The sequence below is a fragment of the Chionomys nivalis genome, chromosome 4, assembly GCF_950005125.1.
Source record: "Chionomys nivalis chromosome 4, mChiNiv1.1, whole genome shotgun sequence".
Classification (NCBI taxonomy): domain Eukaryota; kingdom Metazoa; phylum Chordata; class Mammalia; order Rodentia; family Cricetidae; genus Chionomys; species Chionomys nivalis.
Window position 1 is genome coordinate 76,688,440 of NC_080089.1, and position 19,488 is coordinate 76,707,927.

Consider the following 19,488-nt stretch of genomic DNA (forward strand, 5'->3'; position numbering starts at 1 on the left):
ACAGCCATTAAAAAGTATTAGTCTAACTTTATACAGGTTCGAAGAGTTGAGTAGATATTCCAGCTGAGTCCCGAGATAATATTTGTCATCACACATCTTTTTGTCTCTCACCATGTTGTAAGCATGAGGCCCCCTTCCCACTTAAAAAACAATCTGGTCTGCTTTACATCCATTCCATCATTTTTTCTTGACCCGGCTTTTATCTCTTGGGATTATGACTTCTCTGTTCTTACTCGCTGAGAGCCAGGCCACCCTCGAACGCCCACGGCCTGAGCCCCGCCCCCGCCTCAGGCCCCGCCCCCGCCCCGCCGCTTCGGTCAACGCCCCCGCCGCAGCCTATAAAATCCGGAGCGCGGCGCACGGAGCGGCAGGCGCGGAACTGGGCATGCTCGGTGTCGGCGCAGCTCTGCTTCGCAAGTAGGAAGCCAGTGCACGACACCGGCGGCACCGAGTGGAGCGCTGCCGCGGCGGCCTGGGCCGCAGGGCGGGCGTGGGAGCGCGAGACCCGGCGGTGGCGAGAGACCGCGTCCCGGGCTGTCACCCGCGCGGCGGGGTCCAAGCCGGAGCGGGAACGGACGGGACGCCCGCCGCGCGGCCCGAGGGCGCCCCCAGGGCGGAGCTGCGGCCGGGGAGGAGGAGGACTCGGCCATGGGGCTGCTGTCCCAGGGCTCGCCGCTGAGCTGGGAGGAGACCAAGCGCCACGCCGACCACGTGCGGCGGCACGGCATCCTCCAGTTCCTGCACATCTACCACGCCGTCAAGGACCGGCACAAGGACGTGCTCAAGTGGGGTGACGAGGTGAGCCCGCGCGCCTTTGTTCGGCCAGGCCGCCCGCGGCCCCGTCGCCGGCCGGGCTCGGCGCTGCGCCTGGAGCTCATTCATTCTTGTCGGGACGAAAGCCGCTCGGATCCTGGGAGGGCCTAAGTAGGAGGGGTGTGTGTGTGCGTGAGTGTGTACCTGCCTCCCGCCGCCCCGTCACACCATTCACCTTGGAGATGAGTGTGTATACGGGACTAACTTGCCCCGGTTGGCTTGCTGTCACGTTTTATTTCTCCGGGGTGTTTGCTTCGGCCCTCCATCATCTAGGTTCTTTTTAAACGGCTGTCACAAGACACACCTGTCCGCCAACTTGAGTGCTACGTTTAAACAAATACATTACTAGATCCAAGGGCTTAGGGCTGTCTCTCAACAGTCCGGAAGACCTAGGTATCCCGTTTAACTGTAAATGCTTACAACTTCAAGGTTAGGGGAGGCTGGTTAGATCCTGCAGCTAAACCAGTCAGTGCTGAAACCTGTTCACGGTCTCTGGGACCCGTTTTTTGGAATCAAAATCGGCAACGCTAAAACTGTTGTTTCTTTAGTTTTATGCGTTTCTTGTTTGTTTTTTTTTTTTTTTAAAAAAAAACACTGATATAAGATACATAGTTAAATGACCTCTCGAGGAGTCTGCCCCTTTGTTGTGTGGGTTTGGCATTTACCATAGATGGCGTGCAGCTCTTGTAATAATAGTATCATCACCCTTGGGCTAAGTTTCAAGTGTTGGTGCACCAGCATGAAATATCTTCTTTCAAAACGTTAATTTTTCTGTGTCTCGTGTTGGTAGATGACTCTGCCGCCTGCAGCTGGAAGAGTTATGCTTGAACTAGGAAAGTATAAGGACTAATAATTCACATTTCTACAAGAAAACAAAGGGACATGTTTGGCTGTTCTCCAATTTTAGTCTAAAGTTCTGTTTATTTGCAACATTTGACAGTTATTCATCTGGGTTTTGTGTGTCGTTTTACAGGGCAGAGACATGCTTCTCGTTCACCTGTTTTTCCGAGGGCCTAACCGTGTGCCTGGTATGGTTGGCAGCAAATTGTGGCATCCTTTGAAGTTGTCATGGAACTAACCACTCCTGAACAATTAATTTATTTGTGCATTTTTTTTTTTTGACGTTTAACTAGGACTCCATACTCCATTAAAAAAAAAAACGGGAGGGGGTAGTTAATGTCTTTATAATTATTGTTGCGGGTAGAACTACATCCAGAGGAGATGAGTGCAGTTGAAGCACAGCTGTGCACCCCAGAGAGCCCCCTTCCTCGTCATTTCTCTAACCAGGGACTGCCTGGATCCTCTCTTGGGGTGGGGAGTGAGTGCTCCCCCTGTTGGCAAGAAGAGCATGTACAACTACCTGTTTGAAGTGGCTTGCCCCTGCTGAGTAAGCCGACCTGAGAAGAGCTGTAGAGTAGGCCATGTCAAATGTATGTACTGCATACATTTCCCTCATGAGAGGCATTGGTGGGTGGTGTCAGAACGAGGTTTGCCTTTCTCCCCACAAAAGTTCCAAGGAGTGGAGCAGCCTGGCAACCCTGTGCACTCATCTTCTGTCTGGACAAGTTCAGCATTGTAGCCAGTTAACACTTGGTGTGTTTTCTAAAGACAGATTACTTCTGTGTAGCTCTGGCTGTTCTGGAACTCTATCTGTAGACCAGGCTGGCCTTGAACTCACAGAGATCTGCCTGCTTCTGCCTCCTGAGTGCTGGGTTTAAAGACTTCTGCCACGATCACTGAGCCAGTTAACACTTTAGGCGTGTCTGTTGGGAAGTTGAACTTTGGAGGTGTGTGTAATCCTCTAGTAAGGTGCCTGACTAAAATGGCTCCTATGTGATATGATGTCAAGAATATTCTGTGAAAACTTGGTGGCTTCAGAAACTATATTTCCAAATTTCTTTTTGCAAATATTCTGTCATAACTGATATATAAATCTATAAGCCGAATTTACCCCAGCCTTCCAGTGTTGAGCGTTTACTTGAAAATGGCCTGACACTCGGAAGAATCAGAATTTCGAAAAGTTCCTAGGAGGCAAAGTCCCTACCCTGCTGTTTCTCCTGAAATGGCTCTTCAGTGAAGCATTGCTCTCCTCCAGGGTTCAGACTTCTGCCTTTGACCTTCAGAGTGCAGATACTGAGCCTCTCCTAGGCTCTGTGGTGGTTCTTCCCCTCCTGGCGGTCTCGTGCTGAAGTACTTGTTGATGTCAGCCTCAAGAGCTATAAAAGTCAGCACAAGTCCTTGTGCATGGGGAGAGTTTGCTGTTGCATACCCTGAGGAGATGTCTGAAGGCTGGTTGGTTCCTACACACAGTCTAAGTAGAAGCCTTGGGAATAACTGAGAAACAGACTGAGCAGATAAAAGTAGAGAAAGGTGTGGTGAGTGGTGTGGGCCCTGGAGATGAGGACTAGCCCTGCTGGTAGAAGTGTTTCAGGTTGATATGTTACGCTGGGTAGGCCTGATACCAAATATTACTTTACAGGAGCGGTTTTCAGCTTGTGGGTCATGACCCCTTTGGGGATCACATGTCAGATATCCTGCATATCAGATATTTACGATTCATAACAGTAGCAACATTACAGTTAGGAAATAGTAACGAAATAATTCTATGGTTGAGGTCACCACAATATGAGGACCTGTAGTAAAGGGTCACGGCATTAAGAGGTTGAGAACCACTGCTTTACAAGGTTTGACTTTGCATCTATTGGGCCCTGGGCTTGGTTGGAAAAAAACAGAAAGAACTGCAGCCAAATCTTAAAACTGGTCATGGTTGTGTTTGGAAGAGAGCCTGCCTCTTCAGAAATGTGCGGCTCTGTGTACGAGGACAGTGTTTATGTCTCCACATGAGAAAGAACCTTGTGTTTAGTGCTTGCCAAACTGAGCTGGATCTTGAACCTGCTTGCTTCACTTTCTCTTATTTCTTCAAGCCTTCAAGTTCAGGTATGTACAGTTTGGCTAGGTATTTGTTTGTTTGTTTTATTTTTGGGTGGTTTGTTGTTTTTAGGCTGTTTCCCTTGGAACCATGACTGGCTTTGCTATTTTGTCTTTTCTTATTCCCATACTTGCCTATCTCACCTTTAGTATGACAGGTTCTACTTCTAGCCGCCATTTATTACGTTGTTTCTTTAGGAAATGGAATTTTAACTTGAAGAACCAGGAACAGGTTTTGTTTATAGCTCGGTGAGTGTGTAGTGTTGGAGGAAGCTGGGTGTGGAGCACACTTCTTCAACCCCCCCCCCCCCCCCAGTGTCCAGGAGGCACAGGCATGGGATCTCTGTGAGGTCAGCCTGGTCTATGTAGTGAATTCCAGGACAGCCAGGGCTACATAAAGAGACCCTGTCTCAAAGAAACTAATAAATATCGATGCAGAGCTAAGGACACAGTTCATTTAAGGAGTTCTTTCCTAATATACCTAGGACCCTTGGTTTAATCTCCATTATTCCCAGAAAAGAAAGGGGATTCATTGATCTGGGAAATCTATATAGCAATAACTACTTATTATTATTACTATCAACTGTGTGTACAGCCTTTTCTGTTACTTAATAGCAGAACTGAAACTTGATTCTAAAATTTGGCATGTTACCAAATCCCCTTTTACAGCACTTAAACGAAGCAGGCCATGGCGCTGTCATGATGTGCATGGAGCAAGTGAAGTTCAGAGTGAACATGTATGCTTGAGTTGAGTCATGTCAAGGACCAAGGCCTCAGACTCCTCTGATCTGAGTGGGAATGTTGACTGTGTGCACAAGTAGAGTATTTTTACATCCTGTGTGTAGTTGGTGCTGCGCCATCACAGTGAGCAGAGCTTTTTTGTGTGTCTGTCCTTTTCTTCATCTCTGCCCCAAATGTGGTAAAGATGAGACCTTTCTTAAGTAATATATGTTAATAAAAATGTTAAACAATGCAAAGTTAGTGTGCAGAAAGAAAGGAAGCATTTTCAGATTTGTAAGCAAATATCAAAGAATGTCTTCTGCAAACCTGCTTCTCCCAAGTTTTCTTCATCTCCAGGATGCACAGCAAGCACTCTACCACTGAGCCATAGCCCCAGCCCTATTTAAAATTTTGAAACAGGCAGGCCTTGAACTTGTGATCCTCCTGTTTTAGCCTTCCAGGTAGCTAGGGTTACAGGCCTGTGCCACCAGGCTTCACTTTATATCTCTTTAAGTAACCGTGGTCATTGTGGGTGAGACATTCCACATCAGCTGGTGTCTTGTTTTGTTGTGTTGTGTTTTGCAATTAGATCTGCTCCATTAGCTTAGTAGATTATGTAGAATTTTAAAATGACTCAATAGTTAAGAGCAAGCCGGGCGGTGGTGGCGCACGCCTTTAATCCCAGCACTTGGGAGGCAGAGGCAGGTGGATCTCTGTGAGTTCGAGACCAGCCTGGTCTACAAGAGCTAGTTCCAGGAAAGGCTCCAAAACCACAGAGAAACCCTGTCTCGAAAAACCAAAAAAAAAAAAAAAAAATAGTTAAGAGCACTTGTTAGGTTACTCTCCCAGAGAACCCAGATTCTGTTACCAGTACCCACATGGCCTCTCAGTCATCTGTGACTCCAGTTCTAGAGGCTACAACAGCCTCTTCTGGCCTCTGAGGTTACTACACTCATGTGCACAGACATACATAAACATACACAAAACAATAAAATGATAATAATAAAATAGCATTTCAAAATCTCAGTTGTATTTCAGAACCACATTTATTGATTTATTAGAATATACCATTGAAAACAATTCAGTTTTTTTGATTTTACTTATTTTAAACTTTATCAATAACAAAATGTTGCAAATAAAAAAAGAAAAATAGAACACCAAACAAAACTAGACCAAACCCAAAGACCCAATGATCTTCTGCTGCAGTTGGAATAGTGTCTCCACTCTAGAGATGGCGGGACCTGAGAGGTGGAACTGATGAAGGAGGGGGACTAAAGTCTCCTGCAATAGGCAGTCTTAGAGCTTCAGACAGTGTGTATTCTGAAGGGTAAGAAGAGTCACATGAATAACGTGTACAATTACAAGGACAAGCCACACATGGCAAAACAAAACAAAACCCAAAACATGTTTTTCCATAGGGGCATTGAAAGGATAGCTTAAACATTTAATTGAATGATACCAGCAAGCAAGCAGTAATGATAACCTGAAGGAAGCACTTCCTGTCCGAAATACCTGGGAGGAGCCTGAAAACACATTCCAAGAACAGTTCTTGTTTTGAAAATACTGAGGTCACAAGACTCTTGTTTTCTTGGAGTTTTCTCACAAGCACCTAGGGTTCGTTCACACAGTTCTATTCATGGGCCATGTTTGGACAGAATAGCTTTTCAGAACAAACTGGCATTTCATGCTGGATTTTATATGATGACATTTGAATGACTATATCTGTATATCCACTACCAAAAACGAATAGAAGTAGAAACGCGATTAGTTTTCTATCGTTTGATAGTTTGTGTCCATTACTTGCATCCAGTATTTCCTCATCCCCTAATATTTAGCTTTTCTTGTTTATATTATACTATACCCACGTGTACATTTGTTTACATGTATTGGCTAGCTTCCAAATATAAGGGAGAATATGAGTGGTTTTTTCTTTATGGGATTGTGTGACTTTGCTTAATATTACATGTCGAGTCTATCTATTTTCCTACAAGTTATGTGATCACATTTTTTCTTTAGTGCTAAATTGTGTGTGTGTCTGTGTGTACATACATACATATGTACGGTATGTCAAATTTTAATTATCCATCTGCTGATGGACAACTAAGTTGATTTCAGTTTCTTTCTGTAATGGATAAAGCAGTGATAGACATGGGGACGCAAATATCTCATATGGTGGAGTATGGAGTTCTGTGGGTAAATGCCTAGGAGTGAAACAGCTGAGTCATATGGTATTTCTATTTTTAATTTTTTGAGAAATCTTCAAACTGATTTCCATAATGGCTATATCAGTCTGTACCCCTGCCAACAGTGAATAAGGGTTCCTTTCTCTCATATCCTTTGTAACATTTGTCAGATATGTTGATGACAGCCATTCTGACTAGGGTGAGCTGGTATCTCCATAGTTTTCATGTGCATTTTCCTGGTTGCTAGGGGTATTGCACGCTTTATAAGTAGTCACTGACCATTTGTTTCTCTTTTAGGCACTGTCCAATTCATTTGTCCATTCAGTGAATGACAGTTTTATTGCCTCGGTATTTAATTTCTGCAGTTTTCATAAACTCTGGATATTAACTTCTTGTCTGAAGCAAAAACAATTCATTTCTTCATAGACATTACAAAGCTTCTGGTTTTCTCCCTTACTCCCTGGAAAAGAGAGATACCTTGTGTTTTGTGTGTGTGCATACATATGGATGTGTTTATTGAATGCTGCTCCAGTGCTTGTTGGGAGGACTAGCCTTCCTTCACTCCCAAAGTGTACCTCCTTGCTGCTCGCTGGAGTTTTATTTCCGCATTTGTTACACTGTCCAATGATCTGTCTTGGTGCTGATAACATTCTCCTTTGGTTTCTTTAGAGAATGAAGTCAGGAAATATCCTCTGTTTAGATACACTGAATCCATGACTTGTAGAACCAGGTAGAGTGTATAAAAAAAAAAAAAAAAAAAAACCTTATGAGATTTTTATCTCATTAGGATACTGTTGAGTGCATATATTAATTTGAGAATTGATACATAAGCATTTAATCTCCCTACTCATGAAGAAGTGCATCTCTCCTCATCTCTACACCCTTAGTTTCTCTCAGCAGTGTTTTATAGCTTTCAGTGTATTGGTTTTGCACATACAAGGCCATATACTCTTGCTGATTTTCTAAATTTGTCTTTTATCCTGCAACCTTACTAAATTCAGCTTTGTGGACACAGTGAATTAAAATAATTAGTGTGGTTCTAACAATTGCTTTTGACATTTCAGGTCTCCTGCCATTGGTGGCCCCCACCCCATTTTGAGCATGCTTCCATGCTCAGGAATGTTACCGTGTTAGGTGCTCAGGGTTCATGTATCCCTGTATGCTTCCATAATATTTCCGGAATATCATTATCTAGCTGAGGATCTTTTGAAGGATTGTTTTTATAGCTCATGAGTAGCTCAGAAAAATCTGCACACTTCTGCACTCTCTACCCAGTACTCCTGAATTAGGATTTGGTTGGAGTCTGAATACCTGTGTCTTTAGGGCACTTCTGCATAACATTGACTTAGTGAATTCTAGTTCTTAGTGCAGAGGCTCTGCAGACGGGAACATTTCTTGTTCGTTAGGGTTTTATATCGCTGTTTGTCTGAGTAAGAGTAGGAAATGGAAGTCTCTCCACTTTGTTCTCCTCTGCCTATATACTATGTCCAAGCTGGCTGTCTTCCTGGTTCTAAGACACTCAACCAAGATTCAGCCAAATTTTTCTTGTTTCTTTTGGTATCCCTTTGTTTTGTAGTGCCAGGGATTCGAATAAGGGCTTCGTGTATCCTAGACAAGTGCTTTTAATACTTTTTAACTGTTTGAGAATGTTCTAAATGTCATATAAATTTTGAAAAATCATGGAATGCACACAACAGCTAATTCTTCTAGGTCATTTGATAATAGCCTGAAACAATGGGTTAGTAATGCTCCGTAGAGACAGATTCACACTTAAGCATGTAGTGCTTGCTAGCAGAGATTTTTGTTTGTTTTTAACATTTGTGTTGTAGCACCTGGGTATCAAACCTAAAGTCCTCACACATGTGGGCAAGAGCTCTTTCTCCCTAACATTTTTTTGGTACATCATAGTAAGTAACCAGAAAATCTGGCTGTGGTCCTGCTCTGTTCTACTTTGTTGGACTGTCTTGGAATGTTCTATATTCAGATTGTGTCTGTTGTCAGGATTTTGTAGTTTAACAAGATCACAAAAGTTCCCCACAGACAGATACTCCGGCTGATACAGGTATCACACGCATCCTTCATCATCTTTGTAGTTTTCCTGCAGTACCCGTTTATGATTCTGTTAAGTCTTTGTTTCTAAAAGGCATACTGATTTAGCAGAAACCGTAAAGTAAGGGACTCCTGAATATTTAATGCTCTTGGAAAGCATTAAAAATCTGAGGTGTGGACTGGTGAAATGGCTCAGTGAATAAAGTACTTCACAGAGTGTGAAGACCTGAGTTCGAATCCCTGTGAAAGCCCAGCTGTAGTAGTCCCTGCATTGGTAATGGCAGTACTCTTACAAGGTCACAGGAGGTTGTGGGCCAGTTAGCCTGGCATACAGAGTAGAAAAGTGGCAGACTGTCTCAAACAAGCGGAAAGACAAGAACTGACATGAATGTACACCCTTACATATGTATGTTGCACACACAGAAAACTGAGGTATGTGTAGATGGAGACTGCTTGTTCATTTCCTGGCTGCCCAGACCTGAAATAATCACACAGAAGCTATATTAGTTATAATACTGTTTGGCCAATAGCTTAAGCGTATTTCTAGCTAGCTCTTAGATCTTAAATTAATCCGTTTCTGTTACTTTAATTTTACCATAACACTCGTGGTTTACAGATAATGTTCTTGCTGGTGGCTCACATCTTTTCCCTTTGGCAGCTACATGGTGTCTCTCTGATTCTGCCTACTCTCTCTCTTCACAGTATACAGTGGGGAATCCCACATCACTTTCCCTTTTTTGTCTAATTATAAAAAAATGTTTTTACTTTAACATGGCAAGATTACATATAACAAAATAGGTATCAAGCAAGAATTATTGTTACAATATTTAGTTCATTTACATTTGGCAAATTATTGAAAATACTGTATCATCTATTTTTGTGAGTCTAAAGTTTTAGACCTACTCTATCTTTTATAATTTTAACGATCTTTCTTCAGCTCCATCAAAGACTCCAGAAGGATGTAATATTACCTATGTAAACAATAAGTTCATTGTAAGCAACCTCCAAAACTCTAGAATTGACAGACTTCTTGCTGCCTGGACAGTCACCCAAAGTTCTTCTATACCATTGGGGCATCCATCTTCAGCCTACAGACCCGTAGTATCCGGCAGACTTTTCCATGAAGCAGTAAATTTAAAGATCTCTTATGCTTTGTACTGGCAAAGTTTGTCGTTTGCTTTCTTCTTCTGTGTCCTGCAGCATGTCTAGCAGCAGACGCTTTCGTGAAGCAGGAACCCTGAAGAACTGTCTTACTTACTCAACTTCAGCAGTCATTTTCCTGCAGGTCCTGCATGTCCAGTTCATACAGCATACCATCAAGCAGCCCAGGCAAGAGCAGTTTCTTGCTCAAATGGCCAACCAACTTCATAAGGAGCCTCTTCCATGCCCATCTTCCTCTTGAAGTAGATTGGTGCTTCCAGGAGCAGATGTGTCATGAAAAGTCCTAAGTTCTTAAACATTTTAAATGCCATATTCTGTAAATCTTTGAAAGATTTAAAGAATATCCATCTGAAATACATCTCTGTACATCTAGAAAACCTAACTAGCATGACAACAAGCTTGACTATTATAAACAACTATTAACTTGTATTTCTTAATTATACATGACATTTTTAAATGAGCTGCACAAACACAATACCTTAATCAAGAGCAGAAATGTATATGTAACAGGGGCTGGAGAGATAGCTCAGTGGTGAAGAGCACTGCCTGCTCTTCTAAAGGTACTGAGTTCAGTAACGACATGATGGCTCACAACCATCTGTAATGAGATCTGGTGCCCTCTTCTGGCCTGCAGGCATGCATGCAGGCACTGTATACATAATAAATCTTTTTTAAAAATGCACATATAACAAAATTGACCTTAAATTTGTATCAGTAAACCAAGATCCACACCAAGGCAAAGTATTCATATCTATAGCAGATGTGATTTTTATCTCACTGAAATTAACCACAGGAGTTAGGGGCTGGAATTCTTAGAGCATGGCGGAGCTAGGCAGTGTCCTAAAGTGTCTGAAATCAGGCACACTCCTCTAGATGTTGAAGATGCTCAGAGAAAACAGCAGTGACTGGAAAGCTTGGAAAGTTAATAAGAAATAAATCCTCATGGAATTTATTCTGGAGCTGCAAGCCTCAGACATCTAAAAGGGAATTAAAAGCTACTTTATTGCCTGGCGCTCCTCAGTAGTCCTGCCTATGCTGGTGGACCGAGAAGTAGCTGTTTCTGGGCCTTATGATCTGTTGGCCCTTCTAGTCAAGTAGAATAAGAGCAGGAAGTCAACAGAAGTTCTGAAAGCACAAAGTTCATGCACTTCACCCCCAGCTCCTACTCAGGAATCACTTATCTGTACTCAGTTCTGAGGAGCTTGGTAGTCTTAATTGCTTGGCTCAGACTGAACTACGGAAAATGGATTAAGGTGACAAAGAACGGGAGTCAGTAAGGCCACCTGTGTAACTCCAGTGACTTGCTTCATTATAGCTAAGAAAGAAATGAAATTTCGTAAAGAAGTCTGAAGACCTAAAAAAAAGTGTCTTAGTGCTAGTAGCAGAGTATACTCCGTTTCAGATTCCCACTCGTGTGTGGAGAGGGTTGTGAGCCTGTGTTCTGAAGATACAACCTTGGGTAGCCAGAGTGCATTTAGGTACAGGGGCTTCTGGGAAACAGAGTATGTAAAGTGGTTTACCTGTTACCGTGTGAGTGGCCGCTTTAGTAGGGTCGGTGTGTGAGACCTACCAAGTTCCCCTGAAGAAGTAACACAGGAGTGCTCTGACAGACCTGTGTGGTTCCTGGAGAAGCAGGAAGGCGAGTGTGTTTGTTGTGTGGTGGCAGGGGTTGGGTGGAGGATGGCAGTTTACCTAACGCTCCTGGAAAACTGTTGGGGATTTTTGCTGTGAGAAGGACCCCCAGGTCAGCCAAATTGCACATTTTTACATAAGTAACTTTCAGTTAAGTAAGGCTAGACCTAAAATAAAATTCCAAGTGAAACTGTTTTTGTCACCTGAATGTTCTTTTCTCTGTTGCAATAAATTCGTATTTTCTAGTGTTAATTGTACCTACCATGACCACCAAGGTGTAACCAACTTGAAAAACCTCTGCCCCTGTTATAGAGATGGAAACCAATGAGCCTGCAAAGGCAGTGTTTGGTGCCATTCCTCCCTGGGGCCCATGGAGCTGGTATTATCTTCATATTGCTTAAACAAAACAAAACACAACAAAAACCACCAGGAAATTGAGGTGTGTGGTTTCCAGGTTCCAAGTGGACTGTTGGGATTCTCCACTGTTCCCCTGGGTTGCTGCCCAAGCAGGCAGGAGCAAGGATGGTGTGTACAGACTTCATAACAGATCGGGAAAAGAAAGGGAGGGCAAGGGACAGTGGCAAGTAGTGCCCCTCCTCATGAGGACACGTATGTATCGCAGAGCCATAATAGAGGCAAACTTGAGCATAAGCGTTTCTCATTATCAGATAGCAGTTCTCTCAGTGAATGCCAGCACTGCGAGAATGACAGTGTTCCTTGTGTATCCCGAGGACAAAGGCTGACAAGTTGAGTCCATGACTGCAACCTTCCCAGCCAATCTGCTGGCAAGCTGGCCCTATTCATAAGATACTCATGCCGAGCTTGCCTTACAGTAGGCAGCCTATGCTGGACCAGGGGCTCTTGACCTTTAGGCATGATTCAGCTTGTCTAAAATGTCCCAAGTCATGTCTAAAGCAGGCTGGGATGACTCTGGTGGTCAGCCTGCTAACATCAGGAGCAGGTTTGGAATGGGACCCTGGCACTGTCCTTATGAGCTATGATTAGCAGAGACTATCTGTGTTCATATTCTTAATATTTTGGAATGGCATTTCAGTGTTTGGGAGAAAGGGGACTTGTGTGACTATCATCTTGTCTCTAAGTACAGTGGGTGCTTTGGGGTCACCTGTTTTAAGTACAGTGGGTGCTTTGGGGTCACCTGTTTTAAGTACAGTGGGTGCTTTGGGGTTACCTGTTTTAAGTACAGTGGGTGCTTTGGGGTCACCTGTTTTAAGTACAGTGGGTGCTTTGGGGTCACCTGTTTTAAGCCCCTACTGCTTGTTGCATGATTTGGTTTCACTAAACCCCCCAAGTTTCTCTGTTTCTTACAGGATTTAGGACAAGGTAAGTATATGGAAAGGGGGTGTGTTTGCTCACCTTTCTAAGTGAGAACACCTAGGAAGGAACACTGCAGCATGCACGGCTCTCACCCCACTCCCCAGCTCTGCCTACTTCTCAACAGTTGATTGCAAATGGCTTCTGAGTGGGAAGCAGATTCCGTGTCATGTCCTCCACATACATGTGAACTGGAACCCTGACACGGGACATAGTTTGTTTTGGGAAAGAGCTAAGGAGTTCAATTGCCCTTGAAATCTAGAAGCTAAAGTTAAAATCTAGAAGCAGGGTTGTTTTGAGGTAAATATCTGCTTATATTTACGATACTGTGTGTTATTGGTGGCCAAGACAGACTTCGCATTGATAACCTGATATGTGTCCTTCTTAGGTTCATAAACAAGGGAGGGCTTCATACATGTCAGAAAATTTAAAAAGACATGCCAAGAAAAATTGAATCACTTAAAAAATAGTTAACTTAAATTAAGAGGCCTAGAAAATGGATGTTTTATGTCATCCTTAAAGCATAAAAGAGCAGGGGTGACCATATGGCTTAGTGGATAAAGATGGTTTGCCCCGCAACCCTGACAGCCTAAGTGGGGCTCCTAGAACCCACATAATGGGAGGAGGAGACTGACTCCTAACAGCTATCATTTAACCTGTATATACACAGGCACCAACATGCCCAAGTCATAGATTAATGTGGAAAAACTTGTAAGCATTAGGGAGGAGTCTGCATTCATGGCTCTTTGGTGCCACTGTCAGTATGTCCAGGTCAGAATTCTGGTATCTCCTGGGTTTCTGTCCTTTCTACAGAAATAGAAATGTTCTAGTCGGGACTTCTACTTGCCACCAGATAAATGAAATTTTATTTTATGTTAAAGTCTAAATATGGAGAACATGATCTATTTTCCTTTTATGAAATCGCAATCCCATTTTTCTCTTAAAATCTTCATTTTTCACATGGGCCTCTTCTCACTAAGCTAGGCATGTGAAAAGTTTCCTCTGTGCACCAGAGTGACTCAGAGAAGTAAGTCTGCCTACAAGAGAAGTTTACTTATGCAGTGTTAAGATTGAGGTTAATAATTAATATGAGATTAATAATTAATAAAGCAGCCAGCTCTGGAAGCTACTGTCCTAATCAAGCATGCCAGATGCCAACCAAAGACCAGAGCAGGGTGAGGCCAAGTTTAATTTCTAAATATCTGAACTTCCCCTAGAGTGTATTGTATAATTCTGTGGCATAAATTGACATCTTGAAGTATATGTGAGAGGGGAAGGGACACTTGTGACACATGAGATGTTTTCAGGTTCCACTGAAAACCTTTTTGAGGCACGAACAATTTACTGTTAACATCTCACCAATTTATTTCCATATTATCCCAGGCAGAAAACCACAGTTTACACTTTGTACGCCAAAGCTGCTAAACATGACCAGAAATGCACAAGTTCTGATATTTATGATAGATAACACTGGAGTCTACCTTGAGTCAAAACCTGACCCATCTCAAATTTTGGTATGAAAATTCCTGCTCTAGGATTTTGTCCTAGTCACTGTTGTATTGCTTCGTGAAGAGACACCATGACCGTGGCAGCTCCTTAAAAGGAAAGCAGTTAATTGGGGGCTGGCTTACAGTTTCAGAGGTAAGTCCATTATCATCATGGTGGGGAGCATGGGGCCACGCCTGACACTGGAGCAGTAGCTGAGAGCTATATCCTCATCCACCAGCCACAAAAAGAGAAGAGAGTCTAGGCCTATCTGAGACTTTTAAAACCTCAAAGCTCAGCCCCAGTGACAGACTTCCTCCAACAAAGCCACGCCTACTCCAACAAGACCACCTCTTAATCCTTCTAATCCTTTCAAAGAGTTCCACTTCCGGATGACTAAGCATTCAAATACATGAGCCTATGGTAGCCATTTTTGTTCAAACTACCACAAATTTCTCACTCAGTTTTACACTGTACTCAGCACAAATATTCTTGGTTTTGACATTCAGATTCTCCCTACTATGGGGTGGTTAAAAATTAAGTAATATCACTATGGCTCTCACCAACAGGTTCTTCAGGTTTGTGTGTCAGGCTGGATATAGAAATAGTGCTATCCGGGCTGGAGAGATGGCTCAGCAGTTAAGAGCATTGCCTGCTCTTCCAAAGGTCCTGAGTTCAATTCCCAGCAAACCACATGGTGGCTCACAACCATCTGTAATGAGGTGCCCTCTTCTGGCCTGCAGGCATACACGTAGAAAGAATACTGTATACATAATAAGTAAATAAATACTTTAGCCGGGCGGTGGTGGCGCACGCCTTTAATCCCAGCAACGGGGAGACAGAGGCAGGCGGATCTCTGGGAGTTTGAGGCCAGCCTGGTTTACAAGAGCTAGTTCCGGGACAGGCACCAAAGCTACAGAGAAACCCTGTCTCGAAAAAAAACAAAAACAAAACAAAAAAAAAAAAATAGTGCTATCCAACTTGATGGCTGAGAGTGTGCTCCCAAAATAAGTTACTAATGCCTCTGTAGGGAATGGTCCAGGATTAAGGGTTTACAACTAGAGGAGAACTATTGTGAGATGATTCCCAGTGCGTGAGCACATGCTACATCTGCTCCCCAGGAGTGGAGAGGGAAGTAGAACATCCTGAAGGACGTCGTATTTATGTCGCAGGAATGTTCTGTAGACACTTGCCTTTGTGTAGCCAGTGTCCCTTCTGAGTATGAGCTTGAATTAAATGGCACATCATCTGGAAAGCCCTCTGGATCCCTATATTTAATTAGGCCCTGATACTCCACATTTTGGGCACCCATTCAGTTAACTTAGTTTTCTAGCGTTAGTGACTGTCTTTCTAGCCGTAGTGTGACCTTGACTCTTCAGTGTTCCCAATACCTGCTCATCTCAGGATTTTGTTGAAGAATGATAGAACAAAAAAAATAATGTTAAGTGGAATGGGCAGCTGGACTGTGGCTTAGATCTATAAAACGGTTTTCCAACACAGCAAAACATTAATAACTTTGGGGAAGAACTCCCAACCATCACTGTTTAATTGCCAATTTTAACAGAATGGCTGTGGAATTGTCCAGGAGTTGGTGTGAAGAGAAAACTGGGTCTCTGAGGGAGTGCTGGTGGCTCTAGCAGTAGTCAAGCTTCGACATAGGCTAGAGGAGAGCAGCAGTGTGGGGGCTGGCCTTGAGAGACCTGTCTAAGCTATAAGACACTTGGCCTTCCTTCCCACCTACACTGACCCTCCCTAGGGCTTAAAGAGTACCCACCACAACCCTGTGGGAGAAACAGTACTTCGTGGCACCTTACACAACAGGTACTGGGTTCTTCTCTCCAGGAGTCAGGTGCATGCTGGGTGGGTTAAACACCTCTGAGTGTGGAAATTGCTTAGTTGTCATTTATATAGAAGCTGAAAAAGAGCTTTCTCAAAGTAGTCTTTCTCGGGGAAGCTTTCCTTTAGTCCTAGGGAAATGGATGACTTTCTCTTTGCACAAGTCGATAGCAAGAAGGCACTGCTTCCTAAATGCCCAGCACACTTCAGCATCTGGCTCCCTTCCCACAGGCCTTATATTTTATAAATGTAAGAGGAAGTAGAAGGTTTAATTTGTACTACTTCATGTACCACTTACAGGCTTCATGTAACATTCTGAGTATTATTACTGTTATTTTAACCTCCAATGCTGCAAATATTTGCTGTATGTCTGTTCTGTATTCAGTATGTTACAGAGTACTTAGATCACCCTCAATTAAGATTCTTTATTTTTATTGGTATAATTTTACGTGAACATAAAGATGCTCACCTTTGCTCAAACAAGCATTATGACTTAGAATTACGTGTCTGGTTGTTCCTGGTAACATTAACACACACAGCAGAGTCTACAATAGCCTCTATGTGTGTCTTTGTCTTGATTCAATAGCTCACAGATATTCAAAACTAGATTTTTATGTCTCTGTTCTTGACTCAACTGTTGAAAGATATTAGTGACTTTTAGCTAATGGAATAAAAATTACTCTCACCAATAGAAATGTCAGAGATCTAAGTGTTAATATATGGAGAAAGCAGTATACATTCTAAAAGATAGCAAAGTGTGCAGGCATTTTTACTGGTCCCTTTCTCCATAAGAAAGGATAACTCATGGGTGCTGGGCAGCCATGTTTCAAATTCTGTGTACTGTGGAGAATACACGTCTGATGCTGGTGTGTGCTGAGTGTTTTGTTTCTTCCCCTGCCACTTCTGGGATGGTACATTGATTACACGAAATTGAATTAGTCACTCTGCAGCCCATTTATGTTTTCAGAATGGTATATGTATTTAGTCTGCTTATGTGATGTTGCTAGAATTCTGCCCTTATAGCCCAGTCAGAGTTAGAGAATTGGCATACCCACTCCTTAATCATTAGGGTTATGCAAGTCAAGCAAATCAATTAAATTGCCCACAGTGAGAGATTAACAAATAATTGTAGTACATTGTAATAAGAGTTATGTGACTGATCTTTGTCAAAAGGAAACACATAGCAAGTTTTTGGGACTGTGGCTAACTGAAACCAGAGAAAGAAAATCCTCACGGAAGGGCAACTACTGTTGCAGGTAACCCCAAGTGCTGCCTAGGTGACCTTGCTGAATTTCCTTTTCTCTAACTTGTTCCTCTTGAAGGGCAGGGTACTTGTGGGTAAGAAGTCCCTGTTTGGGGACTAATCTCCAAAATATACAAAGAATTCAAGAAATTGGTCATTAAAAGAACAAATAAGCCAATTAAAAAATGGGGTACAGACCTAAACAGAGAACTCTCAACAGAGGAATCTAAAATTGCTGAAAGACACTTAAGGAATTGCTCAACATCCTTAACCATCAGAGAAATGCAAATCAAAACAACTCTGAGATTTCATCTTACATATGTAAGAATGGCCAAGATCAAAACCACTGATGACAGCTTATGCTGGAGAGGTTGTGGGGAAAAGAGAACACTTCTTCATTGCTGGTGGGAGTGCAAGCTCGTATAGCCTCTTTGGATGTCAGTGTGGCGTTTTCTCAGAAAATTAAGAAACAACCTTCCTCAAGACCCAGCAATACCACTTTTGGGTATATATCCAAAGGATGCTCAATCATACCACAAAGACATGTTCATAGCAGCATTATTTGTCGTAGCCATAACCTGGAAACAACCTAAATGCCCCTCGACCAAAGAATGGATAAAGAATATATGGTATGTTTACACAATGGAGTACTACACAGCAGAAAAAAAAATGACCTCTTGAATTTTACGGGCAAATGGATGGATCTAAAAAACATCATTGAGTGAGGTAATCCAGACCCAGAAAGACAAATATAATATGTACTCACTCATAAGTGGCTTGTAGACAAAAAAACAAGGAAAACCAGCTTATAATTCACAGTCCCAGAGAACCTAGACAACAATGAGGACCCCAAAAGAGACATAAAAGGATCAAATCTGCATGGGAAGTAGAAAAAGACAAGATCTCCAGAGTAAATTGGGAGCATAAGGCTCATGGGAGAAGGGAATGGGGGAGGAAAAAGGGGAGTGGAGAAAAATATATAGCTCAATAAAAACAATTTAAAAAGAAGCCCCTTTCTGAATGGACTAGCTGAAATCGATTCTGAGATGCTATCAGACTGGCCCCTCCTCCCGCATCGCCTTTAATGTCACGACAATCCATCCTCAGTGCCCCCATACCGGATAGTTTCCATGGCAGCAACTGGAGAGAACATGAAGTAGGAAAGGAGTTCCCAGATAACCTGCCTGTTCCTGGAAAAGGCAGGAATACTCTTCCATGCGTGGCACATCCCTACCTCTTATTTCTCTGTAATCTCTTGACCCCAGGTGTTGAGAAGTTGACTGTGGGTTTATCTGGCACTTTTGCTTTTAAGCTTTTTTGAATTTTATCTAATAATTTAACACTTCAATTCTTGGACATCTTTCCTCCTCTGGTGACACTCGATCTTGTAGGTGCCACATTTCCGAGGGGTAAGAAGGACCTAGTTTGGGGGTCGTAACTGATAATACTTTTGTGTGAATGGTTGAAGTCAGCGTGCACAGGAGGCCCCCACTGCTGTGTTATTTTCTCTTTAGCTTTCTTTCGGTTGTATCAAGGGAGCAGTTACTGCTCGCCGCGAGGTGGCCGAGCCAAGCTCGTGGGCCTGCTTTGGTTGTCATTCTGCCAGCATTTTGAGGTGACAGTGCTGCGCTGAGTCGTGAAGTGAGCAAGAGAAAAACCTCACTTTGTTTTATATTTACTTATTTAAAATTGAAAAGTGCTCAGGAACTTTTGTTAGATTTCATTCAAACTTAGGCCTTATTTTTAAAAGGTCAGTTTTTCTTTCTCATGTAGTAAGTATTCTGATATTTTCTATTCTGTTTGCTTCATGAGGTCATGGGATGATTGTTTTCCAGTTAAGAGTCTGGTTTATTAGCATCTTCAATGTCTCTCACTTGGCTGGTATAAAACAGAATGTGTTTAAGCTTTTTGCCCTTTTGCCTTTCTTGGAGCTTTACATTTGAGGATAGGATTTTCTGAAATTTAGGATTTCAATTTTAAACTCGGAAACTATCCAAAGTCCTTTCAGTGTAATGACCACATATATTCTTGCTTATTTTGGACAGAGAAATGATGCAGACCCAGTAAAGTAAAAGTTATCTCTTAGCTTATCTTTTAGAAACCTTA

General features: G+C 42.7%; 1 protein-coding gene across 1 annotated transcript in view; it reads left to right on the forward strand.

The window, feature by feature from the left end:
• The first annotated feature begins 382 nt into the window (after window positions 1-382).
• Window positions 383-19,488, forward strand: part of Gclc (glutamate-cysteine ligase catalytic subunit) — a 40,039-nt gene continuing 20,933 nt past the window's right edge. The window contains exon 1 of the mRNA XM_057767260.1: window positions 383-798. Within this exon, the coding sequence (XP_057623243.1) occupies window positions 649-798 (150 nt within the window). The 5' untranslated portion in view covers window positions 383-648. The remainder of the gene's footprint in view (window positions 799-19,488) is intronic.